At 37.2% G+C, this 18628-nt stretch overlaps 1 protein-coding gene across 1 annotated transcript; it reads right to left on the bottom strand.

Moving 5' to 3' along the window:
* Window positions 1–7294: 7294 nt before the first annotated feature.
* On the bottom strand, window positions 7295–18014 carry sox7 (SRY-box transcription factor 7). Its single transcript, XM_088626369.1, has 2 exons — window positions 17328–18014; window positions 7295–8857 (listed from the first exon to the last, which is right to left on the bottom strand). Exons 1-2 carry the CDS (start codon window positions 17557–17559, stop codon window positions 7968–7970), a joined length of 1122 nt encoding a protein of 373 aa, XP_088482495.1. The 5' UTR covers window positions 17560–18014; the 3' UTR covers window positions 7295–7967.
* Between the last annotated feature and the right edge of the window lie 614 nt (window positions 18015–18628).

Genomic DNA, 18628 nt, shown 5'->3' with positions numbered 1-18628 from the left:
ATTATATGATTACTTCTACATTTGTAACAGCATATTACTATGGAGAAAAGTAAAAACGTTCAGTGTTGTAAATCCCAAGCCAGTGAAAAGGGCCCCCTAAAAATCAGGGTAAAAGATGTTAATCAGTGAAGCTATTTTTCCTTTCGCTAAATGAACAGCAAGTTCCTTTCCTTAGCTCTGGCTTTTAATATGGGACAACGAGACCCAAACATCCTGATGGAGAGGTTTGTCTTATCAGGCAGGAAACACTGCACTTCGGGCACATCCTTTTTACAAGAAACACGACTCAACCATTCCCAAAAAGCGCAGGAAAACCAGCCAGACACCAGGATTTGTCAAAGCCCCAGAATTCCTTTTATCAAAAAAAGGAACATGTAAACCAGTCCGCAGCTAGGATTTATTTATTTATTTTCCCCAAGATTATGAAAATCTGCATCAGCAAGATAGGATGGAAAGCTACAGTGTGCATTAAAAAATCACTTTCAATAAGATCTGGGAAAAAAACAAGGAGCCTAAGCAAATGTAACTGTGTAAGGCAACTCCTATTTAACACTAATCCATGAAAGCCTGTCTAAAGGAAATTGAGCAGAGGCTGAACTGAGAGTGAGTAGTTGTATCAGTGATAGTTTAATGTAAGTAACACATTAATATAGTCTCGGATACAGCAAGGAAAGAATTAAACTGCATTTAGAGAAGGAATATGGCCTAGCAGAATTCTCTTAAAATCCCCAAAATAAATTGAAACCCCATTTAGCATTAATTTAAACTGACTAACCATGTTTGGGATATTACCAGTCCCATACAGTATACAGTATAAAGCCGTACAGTACATAATGGAAACTAATAAAAGGTTTAACAGAATAACATGTGCAGTTAGATTACCTTTGACTTCAGAAGTTCTTTGAGGAGGGACCAAGTTCTTTGTAATGTTATCACAAACTTGTTAAGTTAACCTTTAAAAACTAATTACAATTTTAAATACAGAAAATAGCATAAATGAATGAATTGCTATTGCAAGATCTATACTGTACATTTCATATACACATCTGACCATCACTGTTATGCAAAATATTCCTTTAAATCACTTAGCAAATATTAAATTAAATGAAATATTTCTATTAGATGTATAGACACATAAAGGTCTATACATACTGTAGAGTAAATTCACCTTAACATATACAGTATCTACACAACAATTCCTGACAAATCTTAAAAAGGTAACTTTTGAAAGGTTTATTTGCCTTTAGCATGTATTCTCAACAATTTGATCTCAGGTGACAGTACAATGGCGTATTCTGTGTTCACTGACTGTGTCTCATTAGTCTTCTTGATTCACTGTAAACAGACACAGACACTTTTGTTCCCTTACAGAATACGATGGAATTTTTTTATTACGCCTTCACATTTTTTCCCTTATTCACTTTTCTCATGCTCCTCTCTTACTTCAGTCTCTCCCTTACCTCCCTATTGCAGCGCACTGCCAGTTCAAAACCAGGCCTCCTGCTGCCTTACCTCTTACTACTACCTCACCTTGCACTCTGCTTCTACCGTTCCTCAGTCCCTTATCTCCCACTATCTCCTTTTCCACCGTGCCTTCACTACCTCCTCGCCGTTCTTCCACGTGCAGAGCCTGTTGCTTCTCACCCCTCGTTCCTGAGTGGGTTAATTAGATACCCATTACAATCTGATCTGGTCATTTTCAGATCACCTTTCAGCCCCTGTTCAAGACTCAGATACTTAGACTTCACCCATGGTCTCTCAGCTTTCAGCTGCACTCTTCAGTGTGCCATTGACTCTCGGAATGGCAGTGTGATTTGCTTGTGCTCACTGTTAAAATAGAGTACAGTGAGAGAGAAGAGAGTGGGGAGAGGGTATATAGGTATAGGTATAGGTTAGAGCAGAGTGGGTCCATGCTTGCCACATGGTATCCAGTTTGTCTGTGCACATCTTTGGAAATGTACATGTTTGGACATAAGTATTAAATGTTCAGTATGTAGCACTTTACACATAAGAGGATACCCACTCCATCCACCAGTAGAGTATACAACCCATCTAGATGACATCCGGCAGCCATTACACACCAACAGCTCCAGTGAACAGCACCTCAGATGAAGTGAGAATTTGCTTTACATTAATAGAATTTAAGGGGAAATTTAGGTAGGTGGTTACCCAGATTGTACAAGCCAGGACACCGGGGATAACACCCCTGCTCTTTTAAATACCGCCATTGATATCTTTAAGAACCAAGCAGTGAAGTCCTTGGTTTAACATCCCAACCGTATGGCTGAGTGTCCTGCAGTGCACTACGATGTCCATAGCCGCAGGAACAGCGCCTCCTGCAGGTTCACCAACACAAATTACAGGACCCTCCCAAAGTACTGGGAGAACAAAGTCAGAACTGCTTGATTTGCTTCATAGTCAAGCAATTTGTACTTGTGATAATGAGCTTGACATGAAGGACAAGTATAAAATCCATGTTATGTGTGGGTAATTGCAAGTATACAGTACATCATATTAGAACAAAAACATTCTTTTGAGAATGCCGTTATGAGTTACATCAGCAATAAAGACGAGCCAGAGACAGCAGTGCACAACCAGGCCAGGAATAGCTCAGGAATAGATGGAACAGTGTTCTCTGGGGCATCTGCAGTGCCTTTCATTCACACTGGTATTCCAAACTGCCGAGAGAGGGATGGAACATTGCAATTTAACAATTGAAAAACTAAAGAAAGAAACTTGTTTTTGCAAAGGTCAATTGGTAGAGGATTCTTTCAGCACTACAAGAGTATAATAAGCATAAAGGTTGATGTAACATGCGTCTTGGACAACAATGTACTGTATGTGACACTTCTAGACAATGAAAGGCTGATAACTATTTAAGGTTTTAGGCTACAGATGTTCCCTAGGGAAGAAGTCAACAACATGCCTCAGGCAATGGAAAAGGTTATTTATTAAATAGTATTAACATAGAAAAGACAGAAGTGTTTCAGGTACTTAAAGCCTTCAAAATTAATAAAGCTCCAATGCCTCATGACATCCTACAAAATTAACTTTACAAGAGAACAGTTGTTGTTCTTCATAACACAGTTTGCAAAGATAAGTTGTTTGGACTGAGAAGGGGTTATTAGTTAAAATAAAAGGGTTAATGGTAAAATTGGTATAAAGTAATTAGTGGAGTACCACAGGGATCTGTTCACGGTTCAATCCTCCTAATTCATATTAATGTTCCACTGTTGTTTCTGTTATAGTTAGTAAGCTAATCAAGTCTGCAGATGATACTAAAGAAACACTAAATATCAATAAAGGGATGTCATGTTAAAATTGTACCAATCACTAGTGAGATCCAATTTGTACTCTCTGTACAAATTTGGTCACCACACCACAGAAAAATGATACTGCTACTCTGAAATCAGTTCAGAGAAGAGCAACCAAAGAAGAATTAAAGTTAAAGGAGATTACAGACTCCTACAGTACATTTCTACAATAAGTGTCAGCATCATTTTCTTTTTTGAGAACTACTTCAGTGTAATAAAAAACATCCCAACTACTTATAATCTATATATTTTCATATGGGAACATAGACCCTTTAGCTCTTCCAATATGGATTATTTGATATCATTTAATAACAATGCATGCATGCTGTACCTTGTTTTAATGAGAGGCTTGACACTTTAGCCCATCTAGTAAAGTACTTTTCTGATGCAGGTTGACTAGGTTGGAGTTATCCAGGTGCTCGTCACTCGGATATGTTCAGAACTTTGAATTGATGAAATTTCAATTCACAGAGAGGTAGAATTATCTGAGTTTGACAATAGTTAGAAATGCCAAATGAAGCAACTATGTAACCTAAGCTGTATCCTCATTTCATGATTCCATGAAAGCTTGTTTTTCTGCCAAAACTGAAAAAGATTGATGCAGGTTTTTCCCTATGCTGAGCTATCAAAGAAAGGTTTACCATACACAAATGACATCTCTTCCAGAAGTAAGATGGACTGTCAGCACTGTTTGGTTTGTGCAATTGAATGACCAAATCTTATGACAGATGCCATTAAATAATCAAAACCCATTAGTTTTGCACAAAATGCCTGCTAGAGGATAATACATAGTTCAAGAAATGAAGGAAGTCTGGGTCATCTTTACAATTTGCAATGACATCTACATTCTACCTGGTCATGGCAGCTGTTATTACAGACACCCGCTTAATTACCATACTACTTTAAATGAAATAATACTTCATCACATTGTAGATATCATACATTTTCCGTTAATTTCAGTGGCAACAAAATTCCACTGTGACTCCTGTACCATTCAAACTGTTTACTGAGCAAGATCACTTGATTACTTGATTCACCACATTGAAAAGAGAACCACTGGCAAGTACTGTGCCTACTGTATATCCTGCTCCAACTGCTCCTTTAGATTTGTTAATAGCAAATAGCAAATGCATCTAAGTGCATCTCTGAAATAGCTCTGATCTCTGACTTTGGGACTGTTTCTGTAATCCTTGAATGAAGATTTAGCCATCACAGTCATTGTGCCCTTAGCAGTTTTACTGTCTGTAAAGGTTTTTTTGTTCCTTGTCATGATCCACTTTGGAAGATGTTTCAGTTGTCATGCTTGGAAAACAGGGATTGCTGCCATTGCGAAGGAGCTTTTAGCTGCTTTACATACTGTTTACTTTCATACTGTTTCCACTGGGAAAATACCATTCAATAAAAAGGAGGGTGTCTCTCCACATTATATCGTTGCCCAACTACAAAACTCACAATTCAGTTTAAACACATATTTGTTTTTGTTGTTCTACACAAAATGGACCGGCTAACCGAAGAAGCTTAACTTTTCAAAATGCCCATGGTACAGCAGAATTTCGATGTGGTGTAATATCTGGAACATATTGAGTTTAAGTTCTATAGTGTCCAGACAATTGCAGTGCTACATTTATTATTAGTTTAGCTTATTGCTGCTTGCAGACGAAATAAGCAGACAATTTTCTTGACAATTTTCTTTTAGTCTTGAACAGAGAAGAATACAAGAGGACCGGATCCAAGAATTCAAGAAATCTAAATCCTCAAAGGTATCGACACAATGAATTCAGTGAATTTCAGAACTAACAGTTAAAATGAACCAGAGGATACAAGTGGAAACTATGTGGGAGTGTATTTAAAACTGATAGCAGGAAGCTCTTCTTTTATATAAAGGATTGTGGAACAAGTTACCCAGCTATGTTGTTGAAGCCAATACCCCATTTTCTTTCAACAAACAACTAGATGAGATTCACAGTTCAATCGGCTACTAACTACAGTACCAGATGGGCTAGATGAGTTCTTCATTTTATAACCTATATTATGTTAATAAAAGCTGGAGGAGCCCAAGGTAATGTAAGCCTATGAGCAGGTTAATGAGCAATATACTGTATACTATTCAATCTTAAAGGGAATAAAGATAGATAGATAATACTTTATTAATCCCGTAGGGAAATTGTTGTAATTGATAAAGTCTAACTGGGCAGATGTTAACATATGTACACCTGTGATCCATTTTAGACACATCATTCTTCATGATCTATACCAATTATTTATATTCTGATATAGTCAACAAACGATTTTAAAAAATAAGAACTGGGCAGACACTTAGGGCTGCAATTAACAGCATTTAGGGCTGTTAAATGCAAATTGATCTATTCAGGAAGTGTCCACTATACTTACCATGCAATATATATGGGTGATTCTGAGCTGCAAAGAGCTACTTCTTCTGTGTCCTCATCAAGAAATTGAGAGGAAATATTAAGCAAACAGAATGGTTGGGTTCTACAATAAGTGTGGAATATAAAACAAGGGATTGTACCTAAGTTGCTCTCTTGCTTTGCACTACCAAGACCTCATTTTGAAATCTGTGTTAATTTTTTATAGACTTAAAACAACAAGGATGTTATAGCCCAAAAAAAAGGACAAAAACAATTATTCTTGGTCTTGGAATTATGTTATACACAGACAGGTTAAATAAACTTAATATTTTCAATATGAACACGGGGGATTTAGAGGAGATATGATCCGAGTATATAAAATTCAAAGGGCTTAGAGAGAGTCAAGACTTATTCATGCTCAGTAGTTAAACAAGGACATAGGGTCGTATTTGGAAAGTAGAACAGAATTCATTTAGTATGAGAAAATGAAACGCTTTTAACACAATGAGTTTTTAGGTGTGTGAAACAGGGGTCCCAACCAACTGTTAAGACTCAAACTCTGTACTCCATCAAGAAATTGCTGCAGGAAATTGAGATTTCAAGAAAATTGAGCTGCAAGAGATTGAGATTCACTTACCTACTAAACTGCCAAATGACCAAGATGGGTGAAATGTCCTCCTCTTGTCTGCAACATTTATTTTGTTCTTAATATTTGTTAAATCTCACCTGAATATTTCGTTTCCTGGAGTGTTGTTTACTGTGTTCTTTCATCTTTATTGATGTGTCATGTAAAGTCTTTAGAAGGACAATGCATCTCATGTGTGCAGGCTATCTTGATAAAATCAAGATTCATCCCTCCTCCTTCTGTTCTGTACAAAAAAGTTCTAAATGATCACACTATCCTTCACCCTTATGTTCTTCACCAGCTGAGATAAGATGATACTATGTCAGACAGCAGACCCCTTAGGTGCACATAAATCAAAAGTACTGTACATGGTTCCTATAGATTGTACTTAGACACATCCAACCCCCATATTTCATTAGATAAGCATTTATCAAATGAAAATGTGTTTCTTTGCAACAAATTCTTGCAAATCACATTTTCTGTTTTCTTTTCCATCCAAATATGTTAGAGACACAAAAGTAAATTTAACTGAGAAAAGGTCATATTTTACCCCTCCTTTTAACCCTGCAGGTAAATTGTCATTCTCCAACACCAATGTATTCTTTCATTGCTAACTGTCATTTCAATCAAATTGAGTAACATGTTTTTCCAATGCAGGAGAATCAGTCCAGCAGTTGCCATCGGTCCTACATCAATGGATGTTATCAACGGACATTAAGCTCTGTACTGTTCAAGAGTAGTGCTAGGAAAAGACACCAAGAGCCTGGAAAATATATGAGAGGTCACTAACTGTAGTTCTCCCCACTTGCTCAGAAAATAGTGTTCTTTGACAGGAAGAGATAAGCAAAAGAGTGGTAGAAATGGGAAAATGAATTGTCTGTCTGCAACCATCAAGACAATAAATGGGACAGTTGACAGCTATTCTGTTGACCAAATGTATAGCTGTTCTTTTTAATATATATATAAATATTTAATTGACGATATACTGCGTATAAAATTTTGTATTTTATTTAAATTAATTTCATTTCACAAACCTAAATCAGCATTTCTTCTTATTAATATTATTAACATTATTATTTCAGGAGTACATACTGTATGTAGAAGACAGGGAACAGAAGACTATCAAAACTCTATAAAGTGTTTTCTTCATATTACACCAATATCAATAAATTCTGGACATTATCATACATTCTATGACGGGATTTGCTTTAAGACGTGCCTGGGTATTGTTGATTATAGAAAAATAAAAAATAAACCCCTCAGTGGGTAACATCCCAGTTCATTGACATGATACAGAGACATTAGCCCAAGCTCTAAAGAATCAAACACAACAAAGAAAGAAAACAATTAGTTTAAAACAAAAATGCATATAACCGTAATGTGGAACATTATGCTTAAATAGGTAAGATAGCATTTATACATGCCACAGTGACAACAAAGCAAGAAAACTCAAACACTTCCAACAAGTCTTGATTAGTCCAATAGAGCGCAAAATGGAAATAGCAAAACAATATGCTTTATTGTGTAGTGTTTGTGCAACCCTGAGATGTCTATGAGCCCAGTCCTTTCTCGCTCTGTCTGTCTTTGTCTCTGGCCATAATACTGTGCTTAAGGGCCCCTGAATTGCTTCTGTCTCTTTTAGTCAAGGGGCAGGGTCACTTAGGAGATACTGTAGTTGTTGTAATAGGCTGCTGTTGCATCGGCAAGCACCGAGATCAGGCTGGTTTCTGAAGAACTGGTGGGACAGGAAACAGAAGTTGGTGTGACCTGAATGTGCCCAGTGATGGTCATGCCATTTTGGTCAGGGTGACCAGTGGAGTTTAAGTATTGGTCAAACTCATTCCTGTCCACCTCTCCCAAGAGTTCTGCCTGGCTCAGCTGATCCAAGGTCTCCAGGTTGCTGTGCTCAGGAGGTGGGGACAGCTGCCCGAGGTGGCCGTGCAGATTGTGATGCATGGTGGGGTAAGGAGGGCTGTAGTAGGAGAGCTGGGGAGGACAGCTGGAAGGGGGAGGGATCATGGCAGCCCCTGTCTGGGGCAGGGGCATTTGGCTGAGGGGCCCCCCACAGTGGATGGCGCCCTGGGAGAAGTCAGAGTGGTAGGTGGGGCCATTCATATGAGGGGGACGGGGGTCGTCGGGGCAAGAGGAGGAGTAGAAGGAGGCGTGATCGTGGTCGATGGCGTCCAGCGGAGACATCTCTGGGGGCGTGGGCAGCCCGTAAGGGTAGGTGTCGAAGCTGCCGCTGGAGCTCGGGGGCTCCCTGAAGCTCCTGATCGTGGGCAGACCGGGGCTGGAGGAGAAACCCCTGTCCTCCTCCTTGTCCAGCCCCGGCCGGCAGTTGCGGTTGTCTGGGAGGACGTTCTGGTCCGGGGACAGGCCGTTGAGCAGGAAGCCGGGGTCCACGCGCTTGCAGATGCGCTTGAGCTGCTTCTTCCTCCGCGGGCGGTACTTGTAATTCGGGTAATCCTGCATGTGCTGGACCCTCAGCCGCTCCGCCTCCTCCACGTACGGCCTTTTCTGCGGCGGGGTCAGGGCTTTCCAGGACTTGCCTTAAAAACCGAGAGGAAAGAGGATTTAGTTCAGTGCGTCGCGGTTTCTCCGCTGCCTCAGGAACTGCGTTACAGACACTTTGTGTTTTCCCTCTCGTGAAAACTGCAGAACAACACGTGTCAGACAGTCGCCATATTAAAAAAACCAAAGCAGTGAGAGTCAATACAAATCTGAGGTTCTAAAAGCAATACTCGTGTTTTAAACAGAAAATAATGGTATCAGAGGCATGAATAAAAACTGTATTTGGAAGCTGGTCTAAAGTATTGTATATTTTCTTTTTTTAAAATAAAAACATGTATCATACGCAACATTTGCAACTACAGATACGTTAATTTCAGATTAGTGACGTACTGTACAGTACTCATACGGAGAAAAAATAAGTTGGTGAAACTTTCAACAGATTGAATGCTACATATTTTACAAAAGAGATACCATAAAGGGAATGAAACAAGTTTATATTCTTAGACATCATAGGACAAGTAAAAATAAAAAAGCAACAAACAAAACAACAAAATTAATTACATTAGAATCACACTTGTTTGGATTATTATTTCCATTTTTAATGTACAGTATCTGCTTTTTTGCTTTATGATTCCCAACAGATTGTATAAAATGTGTCTTGTTAAATACCTGTAAAAACGCTTTGTGCATCTGTACGTGTATATATATACATACTCGCTGTTTGTAAATGTTTTGTCGTGAAATGTTAACGTAGCTGTAGCTGTTATTCACACAAACTTTCTCAAATATCCATGCCAGCTGGCAGTGGCATCACGGGCACTGTTTTACTACAGTACCCGCAACCCACGAATAGGATACACTGTGTTCTAGATCCGGATTAACAAATCAGGCTGGCAAGGTTTCCAGCTCCAAACTTTTTTCAGTGAGTCACCTCACACATGGTACATGAAGCAAATAATTTCCTGACAATAAACTGAACTAATTTCACAAAGGAGAGCTGCAGGCGTATGTACAGTACAGTAACAACATTACTGCGCTGCTTTGACGTACTGGACTGGCTCCGCTAAACTGCCGCTTTCTCGAAAACAATACAATAAGATGAAAGGCTCGAAAACTCTCCAAATATCGTGGAATTTTCGGTTGACTCACTTCGAATTAACCTTCCTACCTTGATTTATGTTTCCCTTTTACGTGCTTTATGATGAGACGGGAAACGCTGTAGGAAGCAAGTTCTTGCACTAACTGTAATCATGGATTGGAGTCGTCTGCATTCCAAAATTACAACCTAAACTATTCTCCTGATGTTTTTAATTTCTTACATTTCGTAAGACAAATTTAGTCTATTTCTTAGGTTAGATGCACTTTTAGCACAAGGAACAACCAACCCTTTTCTATCAGTTTCAAACTCTGTTCCTACATCGGAATAAGATTTTTAATGTAAGAAGAGATTGCAAAAACAAAATTCATGAGATGTGCTCCGGATTTCATTTCTGAAAAGTAACTTTATCCTAAATTATCAATAAAAAAGCCACGCTGACTTAAGCCTGTTTCGTATGAATGTTACACAACAGTATGTGTAGGCAGAAATCAGTATAAAAATCACAAGGTATCACATATTCATAATGATAAAGGCTTTTGTTTTAGTAACTGGATAAAACATTCTCATCAAACCTAAATAAAGCTCCGATAAGAAAAAAGAAGCAAACACATGGATTTCATGACAGAACACCCAAATACAACTAGAGTCCTGAGATGTTGTTGTTGTTTTTTTTATTTTTTAGATCTTGAGCCATAAAATGTGGGAAGATTTAAAATAATAATCATCGTTTTTATGTCACATTTCATAACACTGCTGCATGTCCACATATAATCCCAAAATTCATACATAAGGATCATGGGATCCTTAATCCAAGTAGCAGGACCTCCTTGGATTAATGTTTTAATTGAGGGATGGCAATTCCTAGAGCACAGTGTTCTCAGTCACTGTACCAGAGCACTGGCCTGGAACGTCCAGGTCAGATTGAAGAGTGCCACTGCCCCAACCACAGCACTCACAGCAGTAACCTAGCATTCCTCAGCCCGTGGACTTGAGGATCAGAAAGTCTTCCGTGACTAATAACATTTGGTGCTTCAAAAATCAAAACGCTTCCAACATACTCACATTAATCAGGAGAGTGTACAAGACATGGGTGTAGTATTTGCAAGGTGCATGCCGAGTTCCTTTCAAAGCAATAAATAAAAATGTACAAAACAATCTGTTTACTATCAAGGGGAACTTTTCTCCACCTAAACCTTTTAAGACTATATGTCAACTGCCTGCAATTTAATTTGCCAGTGTACTTATTGGATATTATGAAAGGTCAGATACAAAACAGAAAAGTGAGACTAAAAAGAAGAACTGAAATAAAAAAAAATCATCTGATCAGTTTTCCTCAAACTCAAACTCATTTTATAAACCATGGAAAGCACAGGCAGGAAATCCTAGAGGAGATTCAATACCTCCAAACACATCATACATTAAAAGCGCATCCTGACAGCTAAATTGGGACAAAGTGTTCTCTGAATAACAACACTTGTACCTCCAGCAATTAATTATTTGTGGAATTCAGTGAAAACTAATTAAAATAACATACATGTGTATTTAATTCTTGACTTCAATATTACTATACTGAAAACACAGTCCATATTATTTATTGTTATTATATGGTGTACATTAAATACAACGACTAGTGTTTTCCTCTTTTCCTCAAATATTACTGTAGTTCAGAGTTCACTTTAAAAAGAGGAAAGAAAATTATAATGTTTACAAAACAACACAAAAAACTAATAAAAACCGTTGTTCAAATTAGAACATAATTTGTCACCAACAAAATTCTTATTCACTGAATTATTCCAGATATTTAGAAATTACAAATACAAAAAAAGAACAAAAAGAAAATACTGTAGGTCTTTTCCCACAATTACTGGTGTTGGTGTTAAGCTTTTAAAACTATAGCATACACTTCATATACGCATAATGAATTTATTATGCAACATTAACAATTATTCTGTTTAAATCTGACTCATTGAGGGCTTGCAGCTTGCCAGTGGAACAAGTCCACTTTCCAGTCCTCATTAACTCCTGTATATGAAATGCCAAAAAAGGCATGTTCGCAGTAAGAAATGCGAAGTTGTACATGCAAATGTGATGTCTTCATACATGAAAAGCACGCAAGATCATCAGTGTTAGTCATACTGCAATAATGTCATGATGTCAGTGAAAAAGAGAAGCTCTAACTGAGAATGTCGTTGGCAGAAACGTCACGACATGAGGTTCGAAGGGGACTCAGCGTCCACCCATCAAATATCGCTTGATCCCAGCAGTCAATTCTACCTAGCAATCTACTAAAGTTGCTAATTGATAGGAACAATTGATCAACTGAGATCCACTCAATTACATGTAAGACCTCAGGAACCCAATTACATCATCAGGGGTCAGTATCAAATGCAGGCAACCTGACATCAACTTGGCTGTTAGCAAAGGAGGCTGTGTCCTGCTTGTAGGGGATCATTGTCTTGTAGCTATAGTGCAATGGTGAGGACTATTAATGCCAGCTTTAAGAATCATCTTGGTTTTGGTGATATAAACTCCATGCATAATTTTATCTTTGAGACTGGCGCTGGACTCACTGTTACAGCAGCACCAGTATCAGTGTAAACTCTTAATATTTGAATGTCGTAATGCCCATCTCCATATTGCAAAATATCATGCATGATTTTCTGCTACAATCTTTGACCTACATATTACTGGACCTGTACTTTATCAAGCACCACAATGTTTCTGCATCTTGCACGCTCATGTTAGAACACAATTTTAAAAGTGCCATAATTAAATGCACAAGTCACAGCATAAATGACTTCCTACTGTGCTTTTCCTGTTAGAAAACTACGCAAGTGATGAAATCATATCAAAAATGAAGCTGAAATGACTTTTATTGCAGAAACCAAGAAAATGGGCTATTCTTCCAAAGAAAATAATTCTAAAGTCTTTTCATACATTTACCCACAAAGGAAAATTCAAAGGGATATCCTTCATTTAAAAAAACTCCTCCATTTTCCTGCACTGTTCTTCATGACCATGGTTCCCACAGTTTATTATGTAACCTCTCTAAGTGATATTAAAGAGTTACAACATACTGTAGGATCAAGGGAATAAAGTAAAAAAGACCAGTAAAGTCCCAAAAGAAAGTAAGTATGGGCCAACACCACCACTGCTCTTTTTTATGAGGACTGTTCTGAGATCTGAACACACATTTGAACTTCAGCATCATCATCAAGAAAAGGGCAGCAAGAATCAGAATTGTGAGCTTGTCTAAACAGTGGCAGCTGTTGATTTGATTTAAAAAATTACTGTATATATCTCTCTATCATTGAAATACTAAAGTAAGAAAACCTAAAAATGCAAGTGTTTGTGGCATTATTATACATAAATCTACAGAAAGTATCCTACATTTCTGGTTAAACTACGTAGGTAATTATCCTCTTAAAATGACCATTCTATGTATTGTCTGGCTGAATGGATAATACCATGTTTATGAAAGGACTTTCTAAATGGTTTTATATTATGCAATAGTATATATCTGACTGAGTAACTTATTTTTAAAGATTTCTTTTTATCCCCTTTAATGGATTTCTCCCACTAATTTCTGCCTTTTGCAGGCTTAATTTGTAAGTTAGTAAAGTGCAGGGAAAAAAAACGTGTTTCCCATTAGTTCCTGTATAAACTGTTTATTGTATTATAAAATATGTCTCTCAAAACATTATATGTTAAAAAATTAAGTGGAGGTTGACAAAGCAAATGTAAGTCGATTAATGTAACGTTTATTGATGCCTTTAACTTCTTAATTGTTCAAGATGCCCTGCATTGAGTAGTTTTCAGATTTGTTAATATATGCACAGCTCATGTCTGAAGTATACTTTTCATATGCCTATTGCACTAATAAAGATGAAGGAAAAGACTCATGTATAGTCTTGCAAACACTTAAACTGGAATATAAGGGATATTTGCAATGGTGCATCTAATTATATAAAGTCTGTAACATATATGTGCTGGAGGCCAATGAATGTCTTTTCCACGGTTTTGATCATTGGGTCCATTTTTGTAATAATATCTACTTTATATATTACCTTTCATGACACATCGTCACGGGCTTTCCAAGCAAACAAGACGACGAATAAAACAGTTCAGACAAGGACAAACAAATTGAATACAGACACATTAAAGACGGGATTTGAAGGTAGTGACTGACTTGTAAATCTAATATGTGCTTGGAGATCATTCCACTGGCGGAGTAACAGTGCAGACTGCACAGTCTCCAAGGTCTTGGAGTTCAATCTCGGAACTGGAAGAAAGTCCAAGGAATCCAACCAAAGTGCAGGTGTATAGACAGATAAGGAGCAGTTTTTTGACGGACTGAGGAATCAAACCATTCCAAGTCCTTAAAGGTGAGCAACCGTGTTTGAATTTGTATTCTGAAGTCCTGAACTAAATGAATGCTTTAAAATTCAATTTTGTTAGATTTTAAACAAAATAAAACATACTAGATTAATGTCGGTACACTAAATAAGATGGATTCATCTTAATTGAAATCGGGAGTAACAAGTACTGTATTAAATGTCATGCTTTAGAAGCCCCGTATGACACATCTTTTATTGATGCTATATCTCTACAGCATATAGTCACTGTTTCCTGTCATACAACCAACAGCCAGTTTTTTAAATCTCTGGAATTCAGTCAGATTGGCCTCGGAACTGACTGACCATGCAATAAGAGGTTGTCTGGAATAGGATTTGATCTGAGGTTCCTCTTCCTGAACTGGATTAGTGATAAAACACTGAAATGGTGATGTGCAGCTAGGACAGAAGGGCAAGGAAATCCTGTTTAAGACTTCACAGATTGCTTTAGAAGAAAAGTAAGGTTAACTTAGATTTTTTTTTAAAAAACTACGTATCAGAAGAAGTACATAAAGTTAATTCCTGGTTGCTCATAATTTAAAGATCGTTCGCCCACTTGCTCTAGTTTGCCAAGGTATGGTTCACTGATAGACTGACTTGTTTTCTGCATGTGTCAGAATTAAGGTGGAAGGAAGGTAGTGCATCAGACTCCACTTCACCCAAAGGATGGGGAAATAAAGCAACAGGAAGAGTCTGACCACAAAATAAGGTCAATGAGAAAAACAGAACTTGAGCTCTTTCTTCTCTTTAATCGGCATGCTGCGTTTAATCTTGTGATTTATTTTGCCAGTTAGTTATCCATGCTTTTTACCCAACATATTCTGGGATTTTAGAAGAGTCTCAAATGTCTGAGTGTAGTTTAGGGTACACATTGAAGTTGAGGTGCATCATCCAACACAATTAACATATAAACCACCAACAGTATATTTTTTTATATGCAGTTATAGGGTTTTTTGTAGTAGAGAATATCAGTTATGGAAATCCAGTGGCCAATAACTGACCTTGCAGTTTGAACACAGTCACAGAGTGCTTCAGTGTTTCACTTTTTTAAAATGATGATTTGCATGATTTAAGTTAAAAATCTAGCATCCACAAATGAGGACTGAAGAGGAAAAAATCTTGGGGTATACAGCCCCAAATATTTGGTTGGCATGAAAGCGATTTTAGATTTTTCAATTTAGCAATGAAACTCTTCTTTTACATTATGTCCATATTAGTATCTTTACCACTTTCAAAGTACAGCTTTATTCTGACACTTTTTAAATCAAAATAATCTTCATATCACATGGTATTCTAAAGATCATAGACCAATACAGGTCTTTGGATACATGCATCAAATATTGCAGGTAAATTAGTATCATTCAGCATTCTTGTGTGCTTGCAAGGTGGTTTTGAAAATATCATACAATTGTGACATTATTTGTCAGTATTATTTTTAGTTATTTCAAATGATAAAGATGCTATAAACTGACAAGAAGACGTTGAAGTGAGTCAATCTAAATTTTATTATATAAAGTCTTGATTTCCCTGTTGTTTATTGTTGTTAATGTGTGTCTTTTAAAGATTCATTCTTAAAAGAATTGTTACTGCCATGGAGCCTTAAAACGTTTTAAAGTCTGTATATTTCTAGTATAAAAAGGCTCATTGGAATTTTGGGATATTTTAAAGCTCATAGAATAAAAATTAGTTGTGAAAATAAAGTTAAAATGGTTACCTTGACTACTGTGTGAAGACTGTGAACTCTTATGGGAACACACAAATTAACAAATACGTAATTTTAAAAGTTTTGTACCGTTATTCACCATCATTAGCTATTTTCTGAATATCTACACCAGTTAGCCGGACTTTACAAGTTACTGAATTTGAGTCGGTCGATTCATAGCGCATCCATTGAAGGTTATCGGTCACTATCTTTGTTAAACAGAACCTTGGTGCTGAAAATGAGCACTATGCGCTACCGCAACTCGTCACATGCTTCAAAAACATATTAAGAACTCCGGTTTTGTTTCTAACCCAGACAAACCCAACGAAAAATTATTAATTTGAATGTGGAAGTTTATAGAAATAACCAATAAGGTACAGTTAAAATAACTTCAGAATAAACTTTTTAAAACAAAAAATCATTAACGGCCGTAAAGTTGATTTGAAATAATCGTTAAATTCAATCGCTGGAGAAAAATCCTTTATAGGTTTTTTACGGTGTTACAAAAGCGCCTTGAAGCCCAAACGAAACTCTCATGAATATAATATTTAGCTTTAACATTACAGCATTCATATAGAAATATAATCAAAGGCAGCTATATAAAAACATTTCTTTAATTACACCTTTGACGTTTTTTATATTCACAAGCATATTACTACATCAAACACATTTAGAACAGATTCTGAATTACATTTAAGACACCTTAAACGAAGCTATGTGAAAAGCGTTGAGTTTGTCCTTAACCTACAACTTTTTTTTCTGAAATTTTGTGAAAAAACGTTAAGTATGTCAAGGTTTTATTTTCATTTATTTTACAGCTGGAGCTTGAGCTTGCGGTCAAGCAGGTTTTGCCGACTTCGGTTAAGGTACTTTTCACTCTCAGGTGTCAAGTAATCTTCTAAGTGAAGGTACTTTAACTAGATGTACAGTATCCTACTTTCAGTGCAGGTACCTTTCGCTGTGTGACCTATTAAGAAAAGTTTTCTCTAAGACTCTACCAGGTTCCGCATGTAATTTATTTTAGTGTCAGACTTAACCATTTCTCCTTAAAATAAAACTGTGTCAATTTCAATTAGAATTGAGGAAGGTGCAATAAAAATTGATTTCAAGCAAAGAAAAGCTTAGATGTTAAGTAAAACAACATTAAATTATTCATCATAAGAAACAGCTCTAACCCATACATGAATGCATGTAAAAGGACACTCAGTTAATTTTTCCTTTAAGGCTTTTCTGTACTGTTTTCCCAACTATTGAAAAGCACAATATACTGTATATGTGAATGCAAGACGCCTTGCTCATCCGAGAAATCTCACCTAACATCTTGCTGAGTTCTGCATTGTGAAGGTCGGGGTTCTGGACAGCGAGTCTCTTCCTCTCGTCTTTAGCCCACACCATGAAGGCGTTCATGGGTCTTCTGATGCGGGGCTCCGACCCTTTGTCCCCCGAGGATCTGGGCGCGGTGTGTCCTTCGGGCAGCTCCCCTTCTCCCGCGGAGCGCTCGAAACTCTCCGGCCACGAGGAATAGCCACTAATCAAAGCAGCCATCTGCGAGTCCTGGCTGTGAACGTCAGCTGAGATTTCCACTTTCCCTTTTCCGGAATCTTTAGTAATAAATCGTTGATATTATTTTAAATCTTATTATTTTTGTATTCCTAGTTTATTTGTCCCCCTCAAAAACGGCTATTTACTTATTATTTGCGTTATTTTTACCTTGGGGGGAAAAAAAACACAATATGTCCAAACTTTATAACAAATTTAAAAGAATCCCCTTTCGTTTAAATACTGATTTTGTCTTACTCTCCCCTCTTACTTGTTTTCAGTGTTTCAATGAGCCATTCATTTGGTGTGCTGTAAAAGCCAAAAATTTCTCCTTCCCCAGACTTTCAGAAGTGTGCTGAACTCAGCCCTCGTATACTGTGATTTACTCCTTCCTCGGGTTTAGGGAAGCTCTATTTATATTTGTGGAGCAGGTTCCAACTGATGCCCCGAAGGGTTTTGCGGCTCCTCCTCGTTTGCGACTTAACTTGAGTCAAGAGGGGAAGATCACCTCATCCAACCTGTTATAAAATGAAAACTGCGCTCGTACTTCCCACAACATTGGTCTTTGCGTTCTGGCTTGACGTTTTGTGTAATTAACATTTTTTTTTCTGTTTAAACAACCTCATCTTATCCCTTTATACAGTACATGCATCGGATACTGTCTATCAGTTCTGAATTAACAGGGAAGAGCTATCTCAAATTTCTAATTCAAATATTTCAGGTTATTGACTGTTTTGGGATTGTAATTCTCTACTTAATTAAGTAATTAATCAGAGGGGGGGGTAATCTTCGACGGTACCCCATGAGAAACACAACGTTATAAATCATTTTTTTCTCTTTATTTTTTTCGTGACCTGTTATGATGTTTAAAGGGTTAGAAAGCGGATGGGTAATGGTTGTTGTTGAAACAAGACAAAACAATCTATTAGCCTAAAGTAGTCCCATTGAAAAATGATAAATTATTAAATTAGTGAGGAGATCTATTAAAACACAGACGTACTCTGTTCGCATGTACTGTAGTTTATGACTTAATAAAGGTCACCTTATGGAATCGAATAATAAGTATTGCAGTATT

The sequence above is a fragment of the Lepisosteus platostomus genome, chromosome 3 (genome assembly GCF_059453375.1).
Source record: "Lepisosteus platostomus isolate fLepPlt1 chromosome 3, fLepPlt1.hap1, whole genome shotgun sequence".
NCBI lineage: Eukaryota > Metazoa > Chordata > Actinopteri > Semionotiformes > Lepisosteidae > Lepisosteus > Lepisosteus platostomus.
This window is presented reverse-complemented; position numbering and strand designations above follow the sequence as displayed.